General features: G+C 62.0%; 3 protein-coding genes across 3 annotated transcripts; 1 reads left to right on the forward strand and 2 right to left on the reverse strand.

Annotated features, from left to right (window-relative positions):
* The first annotated feature begins 5,674 nt into the window (after window positions 1-5,674).
* On the forward strand, window positions 5,675-11,662 carry H1-10 (H1.10 linker histone). The gene has a single exon (XM_080606143.1). The coding sequence runs from the start codon at window positions 5,801-5,803 to the stop codon at window positions 6,470-6,472; it is 672 nt and encodes a 223-aa protein (XP_080462269.1). The 5' UTR covers window positions 5,675-5,800; the 3' UTR covers window positions 6,473-11,662.
* LOC308200418 (histone H2A type 2-B) lies at window positions 10,078-12,289 on the reverse strand (the record flags this gene model as incomplete). Its single annotated transcript, XM_080606142.1, has 1 exon — window positions 10,078-12,289. The coding sequence occupies one exon, from the start codon at window positions 12,287-12,289 to the stop codon at window positions 11,909-11,911; it is 381 nt and encodes a 126-aa protein (XP_080462268.1). The 3' UTR covers window positions 10,078-11,908.
* Window positions 12,290-13,810: 1,521 nt separating this feature from the next.
* Window positions 13,811-18,938, reverse strand: HMCES (5-hydroxymethylcytosine binding, ES cell specific). The gene is made up of 6 exons (XM_080606141.1): window positions 18,663-18,938; window positions 17,019-17,162; window positions 16,732-16,851; window positions 15,868-16,037; window positions 15,227-15,419; window positions 13,811-14,809 (listed from the first exon to the last, which is right to left on the reverse strand). Exons 1-6 carry the CDS (start codon window positions 18,843-18,845, stop codon window positions 14,603-14,605), a joined length of 1,017 nt encoding a protein of 338 aa, XP_080462267.1. The 5' UTR covers window positions 18,846-18,938; the 3' UTR covers window positions 13,811-14,602.
* Between the last annotated feature and the right edge of the window lie 67 nt (window positions 18,939-19,005).

Genomic DNA, 19,005 nt, shown 5'->3' on the forward strand with positions numbered 1-19,005 from the left:
ATTTGCTTTGAAGCGAATTCAAAATTCATTCAAGCTTTTTGAAAAATACCACCCTCCTATCCCTTCCCATCCATAGCAGCGTCAGGCAGCTGGGAGGAGCGAGGACCCTATCACCACGGGCAGCCTCCCGCTCGGCCCCGCTGCAGGGAGCGGGGGCAGCAGCTGCTGGTTGCACAGCAGGTCCTCGCCCCCAGAGCCTCGCTCCCCCTGCTGCCCTCAGGGGCAGAAATCGGGCAGAAATGCCACCACCCCCACCACTGCTACCACCAAGCGCAGTGAGCGATGTCAGCCCCCAGCACCTTCCGCTCACAGCACGGCGCGATGCCGGGGCAACGTGGAGCTCGCGGGCAGGCGGTGGGTGCCTGCGGCCCCTTTTTTCTCCCCGGGGGGCTTTGCAGAGGGCAGCTGGGCTCTGCGGGGCACCAGCTTCACAATGGCATTGGCGCTGTGTGTGTGTGGGGGGGCATCATCGGAGCAAAGAGCAGCCAACCTCCGTCCTGGGTGCGAGGCTGCCGCCCTCCCTGCCGGCACAAAGGCCAAGCTGCGATGCCAGGGTGGGAGAGCTCGGCCCGTGCCTTGGCCGGGAGCCAGCCCCGGCCCTGTGCACCTGCGGCCCCAAACGGCCGCCAGCCCCCCGTCGGCAGCCCCCCACCCGCAGCCCCCCACCCGCAGCCCCCCCGTGCCCCAACCGCAGCCCCCAGGTGCGTGGGGGGGATGTGGGCGCAGAAGCACAGAAACCCTTCTTGCAGCTGTATAGGTGTGCAGAGCTGGTTTTAGCTGAATATTTGCGTATGATTTACATTTACAAATAAATTTACACGGACTATAATGTGCGTATATATGGCTGTGCATACTTGGAGAGCGAGGGAGCTCGAGGAAGCAGGGCGTGGGCAAGCCGGCAGGTCCATGGGGCACACCTGTGTGTGTTTGGCCCGGTACACTTACACGGACACAGCCCCGGTGCCAGAGAGCACAGCGTGGTTTAGTTGTGGGCAGGCATCTATTTACTGAGCTACAGCGACACAAATACACTGAGGGGGCTGCAGGCTTACCGGTGTACACACATCCAGTGTATAGTTGTTTGGTTTTTTTTTTTTTGGTAATTACATACAAAGAGATTAAATATATATATATCAATATGGCTACCCTCATAAATTTTCTATTTGTTTTATTTATTTTTATTTCTATTTCGCTATAAAAATATTTAAATATGAATAGATACACACGTATTAGATTTATACGTACATGTGGGGGGGGGGAGTGAGAGGTAGAAAATACAGACACAGTTACATAAATAAGTAAATACTTAAAATATATGCGGAGGAGGGTATGGGGATGTTTCTGTGTGAACTCCCTCTCTCTCGCTGCACATAGAGAGAAAGTGAGAGGGAACACTGCTTGTGTGTGAGCCTTCTCTTTCTCTCTCATTATATATGTCTGCTGAGAGAGAGGGGTTAGGTTCCCTCCCCTCATCTGCAAGTCTGTGTGTACACATGCATTTACAGATAGATATATATACACATATGCTTATACACATATGCATACATATAAAAATCGAGAGAATTATGTGCATGAACAGCTATGTAGCATGTGTATATATGTTATGCATGCATATAGATACAGCAAGAGAGGAGTATGTGAGAAGACCTCAGTATGTATGTGTACATGCATAGAGACGTGTGTACAAACAGCACTATCTCTATGCATATATGCATACAGATACATCTAGGTAGCTATAGCAAATTGCATGCATGAACAGCCTCTGTGTTTATATATAAAAATATACATGTATATATGCATGTTTATGTATCTATAGCAAGACAGTATTTGTGTGAAAACAACTCTCTCCCCCCCCCATATATATATACACACAGAGAGAGAGAGAGAGAGAGAGAGAGAGAGAGAGAGAGAGAGAGAGAGAGAGAGAGAGAGAGAGAGAGAGAGAGAGAGAGAGAGAGACTAGTTACCGAGAGATACATATATGTATGCCCCCCCCCCCCGATAGTATGTGTTGCTACATGCTTGTATGGGGGGGGGGGGGGGTAACATACACGTGCACACACACACACACACAACTACATATATATAAATAAAAAGTGTATCTAGCAGATGATTCTGTATGTGGTCTGAATATAGGTGTATATACATAGTAACAGGGAGACTAATGTGTTACCAGCACTCACGCTGTGTGTGTGTGTGTGTGTGTGTGTGTGTGTGTGTATATATATATACACACACACACACACACATGCAGAGCGGGCAAGAGAAGCGTGTGTGTCTGTGTGTGAACAGCTCGCTCTTGCTATCTGTATGTGCACATACAGCCATATGGTGAAAGGCCATGCTGTGTGTGTGTGAGAACAGCGCTCACTTTCCGTGTATATGCATTGTACAGAGAAAGAGCTCTGTGTGTGTGTGTGTGCGCGCGCATGCACAGCACTAATTATATATGTTTGTAAAGTGTCAATAAAGCGATTTGTTGAGGTGTGAACAGCTCTCAGCATGTATGTGTATGTGCATACATACAGAGAGACGTGTGTGTCCAGGTGGCTGTGGCCTATTCTGTGTGTGTGTACATGTAAGTACCTCTTCATATAGCATAGCTATATAAAGTAGTGTGTATATACAACTCATTATATATGTGTATAGAGAGAGAAAGTGTGTGTATGTGTGAACAACTCCTTAGCATACATGTATATATAAGCATGCTTACATTGGGGGGGGGGGGTGCCTGTGTACATTCTCTGTGTGCACATATATAGGTGTGTATAGCTTTATTGACAGACTAGTGTGAAATTAGCAGGCATTTTCTCTATATATTTGCAGAGTGAGACAGTGAACTGTGTAAGTATGCTTCTGTGTGAACAGCCATATTCACATATACAGTGAGAGCATTGTGTTTGTGTGAACAGCTCAGCATACATGCACTCACACATACATAGCGAGAAGTGTGTGCGTCTGTGCTCAGTTCTTTCTTTATATGTGTATATATATATATATGTAAGTCTAGATGTATTTGTGTACACACAAAGAACAGTGTGTGAGACCAGCTCTCACACAGTATATATGACATATACACATATATATTTACATAGAGTGAGAGGGAATATTGTACATCTATGTGTGTGTGAGCATCTCTCCAAGGATATGGAGAGAGAGAGAGAGAGAGCGAGAGAGAGAGAGAGAGAGAGAGAGAGAGAGCGCCTTTCTCTCCCTCTGTGTGCATGTATAAATGTAGATACATCTATGTATATAGCCAGGGGCAAAGAGAGAGGGAGAGCAGGGAAGAGAAAGAATGTTGCTCACATTCTCTTTATATGGTATGTGAATATATATATATATATAAAAGGACATATATACACACAGCTCCTCCCCTTCCCCACGTATTTTTTTCAACTATGTACAAATTGATATATTTATACTCATTTGTGTCGTTTTCTATTATCCTTTTTTTTACAAACAGACCCTCACACTCTCCCCCCCATATTTTACTTACATATTTACACCCCCATATAGAGACACCTTTGTGTTCCTGTTCTCAGCCACCTCTTCGGGGCGTGAGCGTGCTCACACGGCTGCCCCAGCCGTCCATCATACGTGTGCATGCGTGTGCTCGTGTGTCTCGTGCAGGTCTCCTTGCACTCGCTGCAGGCACTCACAGCCACACGGGTGTGCGGGTGGTGTGCTGCCTTGCCTGCCTCGCACACAGGCACAAATTATATCCCCCCGCTACGATTTATTTGTACTCTATATGTAGGTACCTATAAAAAAATACACCTGGGTGTGCATGTGTATGTGTGCACGTACATATTTTTCTTAATGTACACAGAACTAGCGTGTTATAAGCGCCACACATCGCACCTCCGACCTGCACACCCCTAGTTACCCTCTGGCGGGCTGTGAGCGCCCATTTGCTCACGGTCTGTGCCCCCCCCCCCAGCCGCCCAGCCCCGCGCCCAGCACCCCGCAGGCCCCGGCCCCGCCGGAGGCTGAGCCCGGCCGCAACTCATCGCGGGGATGCTGCGGGGGGGCCGCGGGGAGGGGGCTCCGCGGCGGGCACCCGCTGGTGGCTGGGGGGGGGCGTGGGGCAGGATCCGGCCCCAGCGAGGGGCGGAGGGTGCTGGGGACACCCCCCCCCGTGATTTTTGAGCGCGGGGACCCCCCGGGGACCCCCCCCCGGGAGGGCTCCAGGCAGCGGCTGGGGGGGGGGGGGGGGACGGGGGCGGGGAGCCCCCGGGCCGGCGGCGGGGGGCCAGGGCGAGGGAAATGGCGGAGAGGAGCCGGGGGATGGGGGGGGGGGGGGGAGGAGGAAGAGGAGGGGGGGGAGGGGGGAGGAGGGGGAGGAGGAGGGGGAGGGGAGGAGGCGGTGCGGGCTCGGCGCGGCGTGCGTGGGCAGGGGGCGTGCCGCGTGTGCACATGTGTGTAAGCGCGTGGGGGGGGCGCACATGTATGTGTGTGGGGGGGGGTGGCTGTGCGTGGAGGTGCGCGCACAGCCCTGCGCGTGTGCCCCGCGTCCCGCCACACGCGGGGGGCCTCCCACGGGCACGGGGGCGCCCCCCGCGCACCCACACGCCCCCGGCCCGGCAACGTTGGCGGGCACACGGACGCCCCCCCCCCCACACACACACCCCACACAACCCCCCCCTTCGCTTCCCCAGGTGCTGGGGCGAGGGGCCCCTCCAGGACCGGCCCGCGGCTCTGCAAGGGGGCCCCATTCGCGTGTCTTCCCCCCCTTCCCCACCCCCCCACCCCCCCCCGCATCCTCGTCTCCCCGGTGGGATTTGGGGGAGTGGGGTGTGTGTATAAGGGGGGGGTCGGGTGGGGGTGTCCCTAGCACCGCTGTTGCCCCCCCAGCCCCTGCAGAGCTGCGGCCTGCAGCGAGGAGCCGCCCCCCTCTCCCCGCAGGGCGGAGGGGCTCCCGAGGCGACAACGCTGCGCCCCCCCCCCCGCCCCCCTCAATCTGAGGGTGCCCCCAGCCCCCCCCCCCCCGCTAGCCCCCAAGGTCCCGCCGCGCTGCCCCCAACCGCTCCGCTTCGGGGCGATGCCCGATGGGGGGGGGGGGGGGGGGTAACACACGATACATGAGACCCGCAGGACACCCCCCCTCCGGGGGGCCCCGTCCGGGCTGCAGCGGGGCTGGGGGGCGGTGGGGGGCGCGGCCCCCATCGTCGGGGCGGGGACCCCCGCTCTCGGCTCGGCGTCTCCGCGCTGCTGCCGGCGGCCGCGGGAGGGCGTCGCCTGTGTTAGTTCCCTCCGGAGAACCCGGGGCCAGCGCCGCCGCCGCCCCCCCCCCGCCGCCCTCCGTCGCCCCCCTCCCGCGGCGGCCCCTTTTCGGCTGCGGGCGGCGGCGGCGGCGCGGGGCGGGGGGGGCCGCGGTCGGGCTCCAGCGGCCGCCGCGCCGGGCGCCCCCCTCCTCGTTCCCTCCGCCGCGCCGGGCGCGCTCCCGAAATCGCGGCGGGGGGCGGCGGGCGGCGGGCGGCGGGGGGCGCGGGGGCGGCGGCGGGCCGGGGGGCGGCGGGGCGCGGGGCGCGGCGCGGGCGGAGCGGCGCGGGGGGGCCCGGCGGCGGCGCGGGAGCCCCGCGAAAGGGCCCCAAGAAGCACAAGTCGGGGCTGGCGGCGGACCGCGCTGTTGTTGTTCTCAACGTGGTCCGCGCCGCGCCCATATAAAGGCGGGAGGCGGCGCCAGCCCCGCCAGAGCGCGGCGGCGGCGGCGCGGAGCGGAGCGGAGACGGAGAGCAGCGCCCCTCCGCCCGGCCTCCGCCACGCCGCGCTTGCAGCTGCCCGTCCCCCCCGCGGCACCATGTCGGTGGAGCTGGAAGAAGCCGATCTGCCCCTGACCGAGGCGGAGGAGGTGCCGATCGCGGCCGAGAAGAAGGCGGCCTCCAAGAAGGCGAAGACCGCCGGTGCCGGCGGCGGCTCCTCGCTGTCGCCTTCGAAGAAGAAAAAGAACAACAAGAAGAAGAACCAGCCGGGCAAATACAGCCAGCTGGTGGTGGAGACGATCCGCAAGCTGGGCGAGCGCAATGGCTCCTCGCTGGCCAAGATCTACAACGAGGCCAAGAAGGTGGCCTGGTTCGACCAGCAGAACGGCAGGACCTACCTGAAGTACTCCATCAAGGCGCTGGTGCAGAACGACACGCTGCTCCAGGTCAAGGGCACCGGCGCCAACGGCTCCTTCAAGCTCAACAGGAAGAAGCTGGAGGGCGGCGGGGACGGGGGCGCGGGCAGCAGCGCCCACAAGTCCCACAAGAAGGCGGCGGCCTCCGCGACCCGGCGGGCGGAGAAGAAGCCCGCGGCCAAGAGCAAGAAGCCCGAGAAGAGATCCCACAAGAAAGGAACCAGCAGCACCGCGGCGGCGAAGAAGGACAAAGGCAAAGCCAAGAAGGCCGCCAAGAAGGGAGCCGCGTCCCCGGGGGGCAAGAAGGTGAAGAAGTCCGCGAAGCCCAAGGCGCTGAAGAGCAGGAAGGCATGAGAGCGGGGCGCGGGGAGCCCCGGGCGGGGGGGGGGGCGGAGGGGCCCCCCCTCCCCGCCAGGACTGGGAGCCCCACGGCACGGACTGCTCTGAGGACAGACCCCCGGGGACCCGCTTTGTGTCGCCGACTCGGCTCCGCAGCCGCCGCCGTGCGCGGTGAGCGGGGCTGCGGCTGCCCCAGCCCCCCCCTTACCCCCCCCCATCCCCGACCCTCCGGCGCCTTTCCACCCCCCCGCCCCCCAACCTCGCGGCTTCCCCCCCCCCCCCATCGCGCCCCTTTGTTTTCGGCCGTGCCCCTCCCCGCTCGACGACGGTGTCTGGTGCCCCCCCCCCTTCCCCCCCCACCCCCCGGCCCTCTTCCCGCCCGGTTCCCATAGCAGCCGCTCTGCGGCGCCCCCGCGCCACGTGGGCCGGCTCCCGCCGCCCGCGCCCCCCTCCCCGCCCCGCCCGCCGGGCGCACCGTGCCTGCTCGCGGCCATTTCGAAAAGCCACGGCGCCCCCTATTGGCTCCCGGCCCCCGGCGCCATGGCAACGGCCCGTCGGGCGCCAATTGGCTGCCGCGGCGTCTGGCGCTCTTAAAGGGCCGGGGCTCCCCTGCGGCCTCCCGCCCCTGGCGGCGGGCGGGGGAGCCCGGGGGGCCCGGCGCAGGGCCCCGCGGCTGCCGTTCAGGTCGCCTCTCCGATGGCCTTTACGTTCTTTTTTTCTTTTTTTTTTTTTTTTTTAAAGCGTTTTAGGGGTGGGTTTGGTTACGTATTTTCGGGGGTTGGGAGGTTGTTGTTTTTTTTAATTTTTTTTTTTTCTCTTTTCATTTGTCGTCGTTTCAAATAAATTGTTAAAAAAAAAAATAAAAAATAAATGGAGCTGTCGTGGGGAAGGGGAAGGGCGGGGGGGGCAAGGGGGCTCCGCAGCCGGAATCGTGCACAGGAGCAGAGCTGGGGGGGGGGGGGGCTGCAGCGAGGGGAGGGCAGGGGGGCAGCGGGGGTCTCCTGGCACGGAGGCAGGAGGAGAGCAGTCCCTGGGCTGCTGCAGCTGGCAGTGACACGGAGGAGCCCTCGGCTGCCCCGCAGCCAGCCTCAGGGTAGCAGGGGCACCTCCCTGGGCACCGCTCTGAGCCCCCTCGCTCTGAGCCCCCCCCCCAGGAGCTTGGGCTGCCTGCTGCGTGCACAGCCGCAGGCACGCGCGGCTCCAGCAGCATAGCGCATCGCACGCCCCGCGGAGCCACCCCTCGCATCAGCCGCGCCTATTTATAGCTCGCCCCAGTGAGGTTGCATAAAGCGCCGCCAGGGAGCTGGGCCATTTTGTTCCACCTCCGGCGCGCAGGGCAAGGGGCGAGCCCGCAGCTCGGGCTCTGCGGGGGGGGTGGGGGGGTGCGCAGCTCCACCAAACCCCAGCACCCCCGAGCGGGGGGGTTGCAGGACGGGTGAGGGCCCCAGCGCATCCCGCTGCAGGGGCAGCGAGGGGAGGTGGAGTCGTGCCATACCTTGTAGGGCTGCTGCGGACAAGTCCAAGGGGCCCTGCAAAGAGGGGATTGGGGGGGGGGGTGGGGGCAGCAGCTCACTGTGCCCCGGGGGGGCCACCAGGCTTCCAGGGGGGTGGGTGGCACCTCGGGCACCCCACCCTGAGGCATTCCGTGCCCACCTCCCTGCCGCTGGAAAAGGAGCAGCCTCCACCCCCCCAGGGCGCAACTGCCTGCGGAGCTGCTTTGTTGCTGTGCTCAGTGCGCAGGCAGGAGGGAAGCAAGTTTCACTCCCCGAAGACCCGACCATCAGCTACACCCAGCAAGAGCTGCCAGCAGCAGGCCTGGAAAAGAGCAGCAGTGCCCTGACTCCGGGATGCTGCAGCCTCCCCCGGGCCTGTATTTAGGGCACAGCCGCTGGGGCAGGCCAGGCACCGTCCTTCCACCCATGCAAGTCCCACCAAGCTCCAGCATCTGCCCCCAGGCCTGGTACTGTGGGGGAGCCGCCGCGCCCCGGCAGCGACCTGCAGCTGTCTGCAGGCAGGAGATGACACTGCAGGTTTTGGGGGCTCAGGGGCTGCCAGCTCTGGGACCTGGCTGGGCTCAGGCAGAAGCAGAGCCACGCTTCGGGCTGGCTCAGAGCTGGGGGCTGCGTGTGCTGGTGTGGGGGGATTCCCCCCCCCCCCCCACTTCCCTCTTGCCACAAGGGAGCAGTGGCGGTGCTGCTGCACGCAGACCGGAGCGGACGCAGAGTGGAGCAGCGGCTCCACTTCCACTGTCCCGCACCCACCCCGCCTGCAGCACGCCCACCAGGCAGCGGTGGAAGGGCCCCGCAGACCCCAGCCCTCCCCGCCCAGGAGGCAAGGGCTGACACCCACCTCGCAGGCTCGCATGATCTCTGCACAGACGAGTCCTTCATGTTTTCCGAGCTCTGCTCTGGCGCTCTGAGGCATTCAGCAGAACCAGGACCCGCAGCACCGCTCCAGGAAGCCACCAGGCCCACCTCCACCAGGCCCGTCTCCCCAGCTGCAGGCGTGAAGGGCTGTCCCGGCCATCTAAGGCCGGTGGCACAGCACCCGCGTGCTCCCGCTGCTCGGGTCTGTACGGCGCTCACATCTTCGGCACTTGAGCAACGCCTGGCCAGGCAGACAGGGCTTCCTCCGGTCGGCCACGCAGCAGTCAGGCTTGCCCTGCCACTCGCTCGTGCGGCTGGCAGAGGAAGTTCACGACCCAGCCGGAGCTCGCTGCTGAGGGCACCACGCACAGCCCAGCTCCCAGGTACAGCTGTGGGCACCACCCCACCAGCCTGGCCAAAAACCAGATGGCCGCAGGGCTGCAGTGCCGCACACGGCTCCTGCCCAACCCAGCCCCGCTCCCTGCCCTTCCCCAGGGCACCCCCAGCCGCACGTCACTGACCCGTCACTGACCCGTGCCTTTCGTTATTTGGGTTTTCACTCTGCTGGTAGGGCAGGAGGCGTATCTCCCTACAACAGCCAGCCCAGCACCACCAGTCCTGAAATACGACTTTGATGGCACAGCTCAGGTCTTGTCAGCACCCGACCCTGACAGTGCCGGGCACCGGCTGAGCCACCTGGAGCCCTTCCTGCCCGGACCCAGGCAGGGAGGGCACTGAGCAGCTCTGGCAAGCCAGGACACATCCAACAGAGAGGTGTGGGAGCAAGAATCAGCCCCATTAGCCCCAGGCCTCCAACCTCCCCATCTGGGTCAGCTTTTCCCATCTGACCACCGCAAGCCCATGCCAGCCCCACCGCCCTCTGCCTGCTGGGTCACCCCCAGGGTCCTCAAGGGCCTCTGGTGGTGAGAACACCTCCAGTACCCAGGGAAGGTCCTGGGTGCACTCCTCACTCCCAGAACCTCAGGCTTCCAGGCGTTGGCAACAGAGTAACCAGGCAATACACCACTGCCAGGGCAGGCGGAAGAGCTGAAGAAGGGCTTGACCTGCTCCCGGGCTAGGAAAAGACTTTGTAGGAGCAGAGCGCAAGCAGCACTGGTTCTAGGCCTGATCTGCTCCTTTCTGCTTAGAGACAAGCAAGCCCAGCCACCCAGCTGCCACCAGAGCCTGCTCCTGCAGACCAGCACCAGACCGAGCGGCGTTGGTGAGGTGACAGACACAGCACGTCCAACAGCATTCGACAGGGATCCAGTTTAATCAGATATCGGGTTTGCACCATTCTTTTCAGTATCACAAGTCCCGCGTTTTCTAAGAAATACAAAGCACTCTCGAGATGTACAGAACACCAGCCCTGGAGAAAACAAGAGGGAGAGAACAAGACCCTTGGATGCAGCCACGGAGACCACCACGCCAGGCAGCGCCCCGCGTGGGAAGAAGCCCCTCGTCCCCACCCCACCGCTGGCAGCGGTCCCTTTACAGAAGGAAGGGGGACCCCAGCAGGTCCGTGCTCCAGCAGGGGGGCTGCAGCCGGGTGTCCCCCCTACCCTGAGGCCAGGGGACCACAGCACAACCGAGGGACACGTCTGCACCCCCATGAGCACAACACGAACGAACACACCGCTTCCACGTCCTACAACAGAGCGTAAAACCCCTTCGTAAAACCGGCTGACAAGCATCCAGGTTCTTCTACTCTAGGTAATAATAAAGTCAGAGCCAGGCTAAGTTACATCATCCACACGATTAACAGCGGAGTCAATAGGTTGAACACATGCTACTTACAGCACAGAAATATAAGTTGCCCATTTTACTTTAAAAAAAAACAGGTTATGAACAGCCCGATTGCCCAGACACTGCTGCATGCACATGACAATCGGCCTCCACAGAGGCAGGCTGCTCCGGGCAGCGAGGAAAGCTGTCTCTGCATCAGCTATTCCTGGTGTCACGGGACAGCCAGCCTGACCCCATGCTCATACATTATCCACACAGCCATTAAATAAATACCGTACTAGCTAGGAGCGGGCTTTAATACAAATTCTAGCATTTTTTTAAAAAATAAATATTAATCCATGGAGGGTTACAGTTAACAGATAGCATCGTCACTTTATTTCTCAGAACCCCAAAATCATGTTGAACAAACAGAAAGGAGACACAGCATGTCATTTCCAGAAGTGCAACCAGGGTGCAAGGTAGCTCTCAGTGACACGAAGGGCTTCTGCAGCCGGGAGCCGCTCCGCGCCGGGAGAAGAGCGGAGCCACGGCAGAAGATGGCAGCTCCCGCTCCCCGCGGCAGGCGCCTGACCTTGCGACGCTCCGAGGGGATTTGTCACCGCACCCCCCCCGCCGGCAGGACCCACGGCACCACGGAGCCCTCGGTGCCCACCAAGCTGGGGGAGCTGCAGGAAAGTGCCTTGGCAGGGAGGGACCCCAAAATATGAGAACTCAAAATAAATAGGACCAGAGCTTCTTTACAGTAGGCAACGCACGAGCTTTACCATGAACAGAACTAAGACTAACAGTCACTTCTTGCTGATGGAGAAACTTCTCCTTTCACATTTTCCAGCCCCCTGCCCTCTCCACCGCAGTGCAGCCGGGATGGTGTCGATGGGGGTGCGCAGCGGGGGCAAGTCCCATCCTTGCACTGGGGTGAGCAGGGCCAGCCGGGGGGGCCCCGCAGAGCCCCAGGGCTGCCAGAGGCAGCTGTGGGGACCCACGTCCATCCCCACGCCAGCCAAAACAGTCCTCAGCAGCTAGCAGCAGCTCTGCACAGTGACCCGACCACACGGCTCCAGACACCACCAACGGCCACGCTCTTGTCATCTCCTCCAAAAACGCTTCTTCCAGAGGGAAGAGGGGTAGGGCGGGGGCACAAGCAGACCTCACCCATGCTCCCCCAGCACCCCACCGCAGCCCAGGACGGGGGGCTAGCAGAGGGCTGGCGGGCTGCAGCCAGGGCCGGCCGCCCAGCCGGGCTGGAGGGGCAGGAAGGGGACCCCCATCCCCACGGGGAGGGCAGGGCAGGCAGCAGCGAGGCGGGGGGGACCAGGAGCAGGGGAGGGGCGCACAGCGCTCACTTCTTGGAGCTCTGCGTCTTCTTGGGCAGCAGCACGGCCTGGATGTTGGGCAGGACGCCGCCCTGCGCGATGGTCACGCCGCCCAGCAGCTTGTTGAGCTCCTCGTCGTTGCGGATGGCGAGCTGCAGGTGCCGCGGGATGATGCGCGTCTTCTTGTTGTCGCGGGCCGCGTTGCCCGCCAGCTCCAGGATCTCGGCCGAGAGGTACTCCAGCACGGCCGCCAGGTACACCGGCGCCCCGGCGCCCACCCGCTCCGCGTAGTTCCCCTTGCGCAGCAGCCGGTGCACGCGGCCCACGGGGAACTGCAGCCCGGCCCGCGACGAGCGCGACTTGGCCTTGGCCCGCGCCTTGCCGCCGGACTTGCCGCGGCCCGACATGGCCGGCAGGCAGCGGCCGCTCAGCCGCCCAGCAGCGCCGCGCACTGACGGTCCGGGCGCCTGCGGAGAGACAAACGCCGTTAAAACGCGCCGGGCTGGGCCGTACCGAGCTGTGCCGGGCCGTACGGAGCGGTCCCGGGCCGCGCAGCGCCGTCCCCCCGCCGCCCTTACCGCTGCTGCCCGCCGCCGCCGCCGCCGCCGCTCCGCCCCGCCCGCCGCCCGCCGCCGCACTGCCCGCGCCGCCGCCGCCGCGCCGCGGATATCGCTGCCCGCCCCGCCGCCGCCGCTCCCCATTGGCTGGCGCCGCGGGCGGCGCGGCTCCCATTGGCCAACGCGCCGATCCCTGATTTGCATAGGGCTCCGCGCGCCCCGGCTCCGCGGCGGGGCCGCTCGGGGCAGCGCCCGGCGGGGTGCGGCCGCTCGGTGCCCGCGGGGAGCCCCCGGGTCGGCGGGGCCGGGTCGGAGCCCCCCCAGCGCTCCCGGCCGGTTTGTGCCCGGGGAGAGGCTGGGGCTTCTGGCGGGGTGGCGGGGTGCGGAGCCGCTGCGTGCCCCGGTGGGGCCGCTCCGCGCCCGCCGCCCCTTTTGCCTGACCCCTCTGGGTCCCCCTGGGGCAGCCCCGCCCGCAGGCCCCGTAACGCCGCCCCACTGAGCCCTCAGCAAAGGTTTTAGGTGGTGACGGCGCTGCCCGTGCTCACGGCCTGCAGGGAGCTGCCTGCACGCTCGGCTCCCCAGGGAGCACGGTGCCCCCGGGTGTGGGGACGGAGGCAGGGAGCTGCCGTCCTCCTGCTGGCGGCTCCCAGGGGCAAGAGCAGGGGAAGGTGAGCGTCCTCCTGTGCTCAGAGCATCCTCCCTGCCCGCACGGCACCTGGGAACCTGGCCTAAATTTGCAGTGAGCCGGTGACCTTTGGAAATGCCTGCCCTTTGGAAATGCCTGCTCTGGGGCTGCCTGAGCCGTCTGCTCGCCCTTGGGGAGCTGTGGGACGGGGAGAGAAACCTCCAAGGGCAGGCGCAGAGGTGACAGCCCCAGCGGTGCAGACTGATTGATTCTGCCAGGAGCTGCCAATGCAGCGACTCTCTTGCCTTGAGTCACCGTGGGAGCGACGAGGAGCCAGCCAGCAACCGGCTTTCTGGCTGGAAATCCTAATCCCAGCCCAGCTTCCCATAAGCCAGGAGACCTTCTGGGCTCAGCCGCCTCCGAGGCACGCGAGGGATTCGGGTACGGATTTGGCCCTGAGAGCCCTGTGGGCTCCCTGGCTGCCTGTCCCGGACAGACCCCTGCTAGGACCACCCCTGCTGCTCCCCAGGGACAAATCATCGAGAGCAGCCCCGAAACGGGTCCCCAGGGAATATTTTTCACTGGCAAAGAGCAGCTCCTCAGCAGCAGCATCCTGCCCGTGCCCTGGCAGCTGAGCTGCTGCTGGCTGCTGTCCCCTCGGCAGCTGGCAGGGAAACACGGTGGTGCCTGGCAAACGGAGGCAGCGGCGCTGCGGTGGGGAACGGGGGCGCAGACACGCACACATCCACCAGTCAATCCCATTTTACTGATTCCAGCACAAATTAAGAACCGCTTTCCAGCAAGGGCCCCAACACGTACGGCTTTTGGCCTGCAACATCTGCCTCTGTTTACAAAATCCCTGACCTCAAAACCAGCGGCCCCGTGCTGCTCTGCGGTGGCACTGTGGTTATCTGGGCTTTAACGAGTGACCTTTATGGGCAAGGCAGAGCGCATCCATCCACAGATCAAGAAAATCCTCTCTAAGTCTTCCAATCCCATTAACAAAATGATTGTACAAGCAACGTGACCGAGACGTTTGCCCACCCCGCTCCCTGCAGGGAAACCCAGGCAAAGTCCAGTTCCTCCAGGGAGAATTTTTAACCCGTTCCCTGAGGCCCATGGATGCCGGCTGCAGCTCTGGACAGAGCAGGATGCCTCTGGGAGAGCCTCCCGGCCTTGGGTTTCCTCTTAGCACTTATCGCACGTCTCTCTGCACTGCCGGCGCTTTTTGAGGGTGGGAGCATTAGAAAGGAAGTTTGTACAGAAGCAATATGGAATTAAATGGAAAAGAGGAATGAGTTTAACACAAAAAACAAACAAACAAAAAACCACAACAACAAACAAAAGGAAATGAGAGGAGGCAAACAGTAGCCCTTTCAGAACACACAAAGAACAGAGACAACAACCCAGGACATCAGATCAACTCCTGAGAGGCTTGGAGAATCTCAGCAGCACTCTGCGAAGCCTTCCAACAAACATTCTTCGTTCTGCTCCGGGAAATCAGGAGAGAGAGGGATGGCCAGCCATCCCAGCTGCTGCTAAGCCTTGCGTTTCTTTGCAGCCGGCTCTCCCTCCTTCCCCAGCCACTGCTGCAGGATACCCGCGCTGCTTTTCTTGGGCGAAGGGCTGGGGATGAACTGGCTCGTCCACCTGGGCAATTCATTTTCTTTCTTCTTGGGGGAGGCCTCCTGGGAGTTTTTTAACCAGCCCAGCATCACTTTGCTGCTCGCGGTGGCTTTGACCTCCTGGAGAGACAAAAGACAGCAGGAGAGGAGTGAGATGCCCAGCGAGGGCCGGGAAGGATGCGCGCACAGCAGCCAACTCAGAGCTGGTCCAGAGCGGGATGCGGGTGCTGGAGCGAGGGCAGCCAGCATGTCTGCAGGAGGCTCCCGGGGCTGCTGTGAACAAGCTTGTCCCAAGCCCCGTTTCACACAGAATTCACCTCATTTGGCAGAGAGACCCTGGCACAGGGCGACACGGTTTATTTCTGGAAGCGGAGGGAAGGGAATCCGTTCGGGGCTGCTGCTCTCCAGCATCCCACACGTGCCCGTGTGGTGGCTGCAGCCCCTTGGGGAGCCTGGCAGCACCGTCCCTGCACGGGGACACCCCCGGACACCATCTCCCCCCCGGCAGGTCCTGGCCGAGCCCACCCCAACGCTCACCTTCTTGGCTCCCAGCTCGATAGGTGCAAGGCACTCGGGCGTGTCGTTGCGCACGCTGTTGACAAAGGTGGAGACGGGATGGAAAACGATGTTCTCCGTGGGCTGGATGAGTTTAACCGCCTCCTGGGTGGGCACTTCAGCGAAGTCCAGCCATTTCCTGATGGCCTCTTCTCCGTCCAGGATGGCCGGCATCCTAGGCACAAGGAGAGGACCGGGCGGTCACGGCACTGGCGAGGCCAGCCGAGCACCAGCACTGGTGCGGCAGAGCAGGGCATCAAAAGCAAGATTCGTGAGCAAGCACGGAGCTGGCAGCGTGGCACGGCGCTGCCTTTCAGAAGCCACATGGGGAAAAATCATCTGTGGGATGCTCGAGGCAGAGCATGCATGCATTGCCCAGGTGGAGAGGCAAAGGGGGAGATCGGCGGGTCCTGGCCAGCCCGAGAGCAACTCGACTCCAACTGTTCCTCGCCAGGGTGCTGAGATGGGGATTTATGGAAAGGGCGCGAGGCAGTGACCTGAAACGAGCTGGTAATGTTGTAACGTTTGGCTCTGAGGGCATCAGGAGGAGGCAGGGCTCCCTGCCCACGTTAGCAGAGGGGTGTTTAAAGGCAGCCCCTGACCCCGCCGTGCGTCTCACTTGCCTGTGGTGGATGAAGCTCAGGTCCTTCGAGGCGTCCACGGTGATGATGGTGTAGGTGTACAGCGCTTCTCCTCCCGCCGGCGGCTCCCAGCAGTCGAAAATCCCAGCCATGGTGAGCAGCCTCGAGCCCTTCCATTCCTCGTCTCCATCTTCCCCATCTTCTCCCTCGGCCTGGAGGAGAGACACGGCCCCATCATTTCCACCCCACACCAGCTCCTGGGCAGCCAAAGCACCGCAGCCCTGCGAGTCGTTGCCCTGCCATCTCGTTCCTGATCCAAACTAACCAGGGGCTCCCCGGGCAGGACAGTTATCGGAGCTTCACCTTCCCAAATTCAAGCCTTCCTCCCCCTCTCTGCATCCCGGCCACCAGCCCGGCCGAAGGAAAAGAGGCAGTGAAACTCGCGGCCGAGTCCCCTGGGAAACACATCACCCGCCCATGCAAATAGGGGAGCAGCCAGTGTGACGGGGGGACGCCGCGGGACCGGGTACGGCCACGGGACTGCAGAATCAGCGACCCCGCAGAGCGGGACCCCACGAAGCCTTCTGCAGCTCCGAGCCCTGCTTGGAAATGCCCTGGGCAGCCCGTGGCAGGGCTGAGCTTCCCCTCGGGACAGAGACCTCAGCGTCAGGGTGGTTGTCCCCAAGCGGTCAGGGCTCACATCTCTGCAGGGCTGCCGCGATTCGGGGGGACCAGCAGCGAAATGCCCTCCAAAGGGAATTCCCATCTGCACTTCCCAGTTTCGTCCCCTGCAACACCCCGTGTGCCTCGCCAGGTAAATAAGGGCTTCTCATTCATATCCCCAGGCCGCTCAGAGGGAGCAGGGGGGCAGAGCTCAGCGCTCAAGCACCAAGAGAGGCTCAGTACCAGGTTGTCCTTGGTCTGGGGGAAGTAAATGAAGTAGGGCTGCTTGCCCCCGCTGCACTGCTGCCACTCGTAGAAGCCATCCGCCAGCACCACGCAGCGCTTGCCCTTGAGGAGAGGGCCCTGGGGGAGAGAAATCACAAGAGAGACATAAACCACAGCCCCGGGCAGCATGAGAGGGGGGACGGGCACTGCTGCGACCACCGTCCCCCTGTGCAGCGCAGGGTGCACGTCGGAGGATCGTCCCCGTGGGATCGGTAACGGCAGGGGGGGAGCAGCGGCTCACCCACCTTGTAGGAGAACTTGCTCAGCATGGTGTCGCTGCGGCAGTTGGAGGTTTTAAACTGCATTTTGGAGGGGTCGTCCTCTTTGAACCAGGAGGGAACCAGGCCCCACCGCATGTCCATGAGGACCCGCTCAGAGGAGTCTGCATCCTTACAAACAAACAGAGAGACGCCTTGTGTCAGCGTGCCCACAAATGACAACATTTTTGGTGATGTTCACTCTAAGAATTCGTATGTACCACGTATCTATCCAGAGTAACAAATGCAGGTTTTCTGCAGCAGCGAGAGCCCAGCGATAGGAGCACTCCGTCCCTTCTGTGTTTAACAAACATCAGGCCGGCGCTGAGGTTCTCTAAACTTCCCTATTTAAAGAGCGCGTCCCAAAGGGCCTGAATCTCACCTTCATTTTAATAACGTGATTTCTGCTGACCCGGTTCACTTTCACTCTTTGCATATTGTCTCAGTTTGGACAATGGAAACGGCTCGGTGGCTTTCACTTCTCCCCCAGCTCGCTCTCGCTTTCTGCCCGCGGCCACCAGCCCCCGCAGGAGGGCAGCAGGGGCGAGCGAAGCCCCGGGGCACGACTGTGCCCTAAGAGCTACGGGGTGGTGCGGGGCGTTTATAGGAGTATTACAGGACCTGCATTACGTTATTATATTTATATTTTATTATTATATTTTTATTATTATATTTATAGGACCCCTATATATATATAGGATATATATAATATATATATTTATATATATATCATATATATATGTAAATATATTTATAGGGCCCCCCCTTCTGCTCTGGGAACTCAACAGCTGCTGCAGAGGAGATGCAGGACCCCTGAGGCAGGAAAGCAGGGTGCAAAGAGTGCTTTATGGTGTAAAAGCAATACTTGCGATTTCTCCAAGGAAGCCCTGGATGAACCCAGCACATTCCCGGTTTGGGGCTGCTGCAGCCGCCCCGGTGGCCGGGCAGGAGGAGCGGCAGGAGGGGTGTTTCAGCCCAGCGCCCCCGGCCTTGCCCCGCTGAACGCCGGAGAGCAGCAGGTCGGTGGGCACCCGCCCGTGCAAAACCCAGCGAGATGCACCAGCAGTTTCACCGCGCAGGCCGTTGGGACGGGCTGTTGAGGCTTTAATTAGCCGGCTAACGGTCAGCACAGGTGTGGGGGCATTGTACAGCCCTGACTCCGAGAGGTTTTTTTTCCTCTGCTCTCCCCTACGAAGCGAGGCGGCCACTCGGCAGCGCTATGAAATGAAAGCAAGTCTCGGCACAGCACAACCAAAGCCACGGGGCGACTTCAGAGAAGCCGGGACAAAATCCCACAGAGGCGAGTTACTCGCACACAAACTTGCTCTAAAAAAACATCACGCCGGCAGCGACCCCCCACCCTCCCTAGGAGCAGGTAAACATTGCCGAGAAATCTGCAATTAGCCACTTCAACGTCCGGGCGGAACAAGAAGCAAACCAAGCGGCTACCACCCAGCCCAGCACCCCGGGGAGCGGCACCCAGACCCCCCCGGCACCCCCCGGCCGCAGGGACCGGGCGCTGCACGCAGCACCCCCCGCACCCCCCGCAGGGGCAGGATGCGGCCGGGCGCCCCCAGCCCCATTCCCACCCCCCCGCAGAAAGGCGAAGCCTGGCTCCCGGCCGGGGGCTACCTGCTGGAGGTGCTTGCGGGACAGCAGCACGGGGCCGCTGGACTGCGGGCCCTTGTTGTAGGAGGGCCGGTACCGCTCCTCCCGCACCCACTCGGGCTGCCGCCGCCTGCCCCGCCGGTCCCGGTAGGCGCAGGCCCGGCGGAGGAGGTCGGCGCCCAGCGAGCAGGCGGTGCGGCCGCACATCCCGCCGAGACGGCACGGCACGGCCCGGCCCGGACCGGGAAAGTCCGGGCCTGCCCCCTGCTCCGCCCCGAGGACGGCCGGGGCCGGCCCCGCCGCCGGGGAGGAGGCGAAGGGAGGCCCCGCCCGGAGCCGGCCCCCCCCGGGCCTTACCGGCGGCTCG

The sequence above is a fragment of the Anser brachyrhynchus genome (genome assembly GCF_964034855.1).
Source record: "Anser brachyrhynchus genome assembly, chromosome: 10".
Taxonomy (NCBI): Eukaryota; Metazoa; Chordata; class Aves; order Anseriformes; family Anatidae; genus Anser; species Anser brachyrhynchus.

What these genes read in the sequence shown, in the direction of transcription:
- H1-10 (XM_080606143.1), top strand. Translation starts at nt 5,801, where the DNA reads ATGTCGGTGGAGCTGGAAGAAGCCGATCTGCCCCTGACCGAGGCGGAG.
- HMCES (XM_080606141.1), bottom strand. Translation starts at nt 18,845, where the DNA reads ATGTGCGGCCGCACCGCCTGCTCGCTGGGCGCCGACCTCCTCCGCCGG. An exon ending in TGAGCAAGTTCTCCTACAAG is followed by an intron (nt 16,852 to 17,018) that starts GTGGGTGAGCCG and finishes TCTCTCCCCCAG; the next exon opens with GGCCCTCTCCTCAAGGGCAA. An exon ending in CCCAGACCAAGGACAACCTG is followed by an intron (nt 16,038 to 16,731) that starts GTACTGAGCCTC and finishes TCTCTCCTCCAG; the next exon opens with GCCGAGGGAGAAGATGGGGA.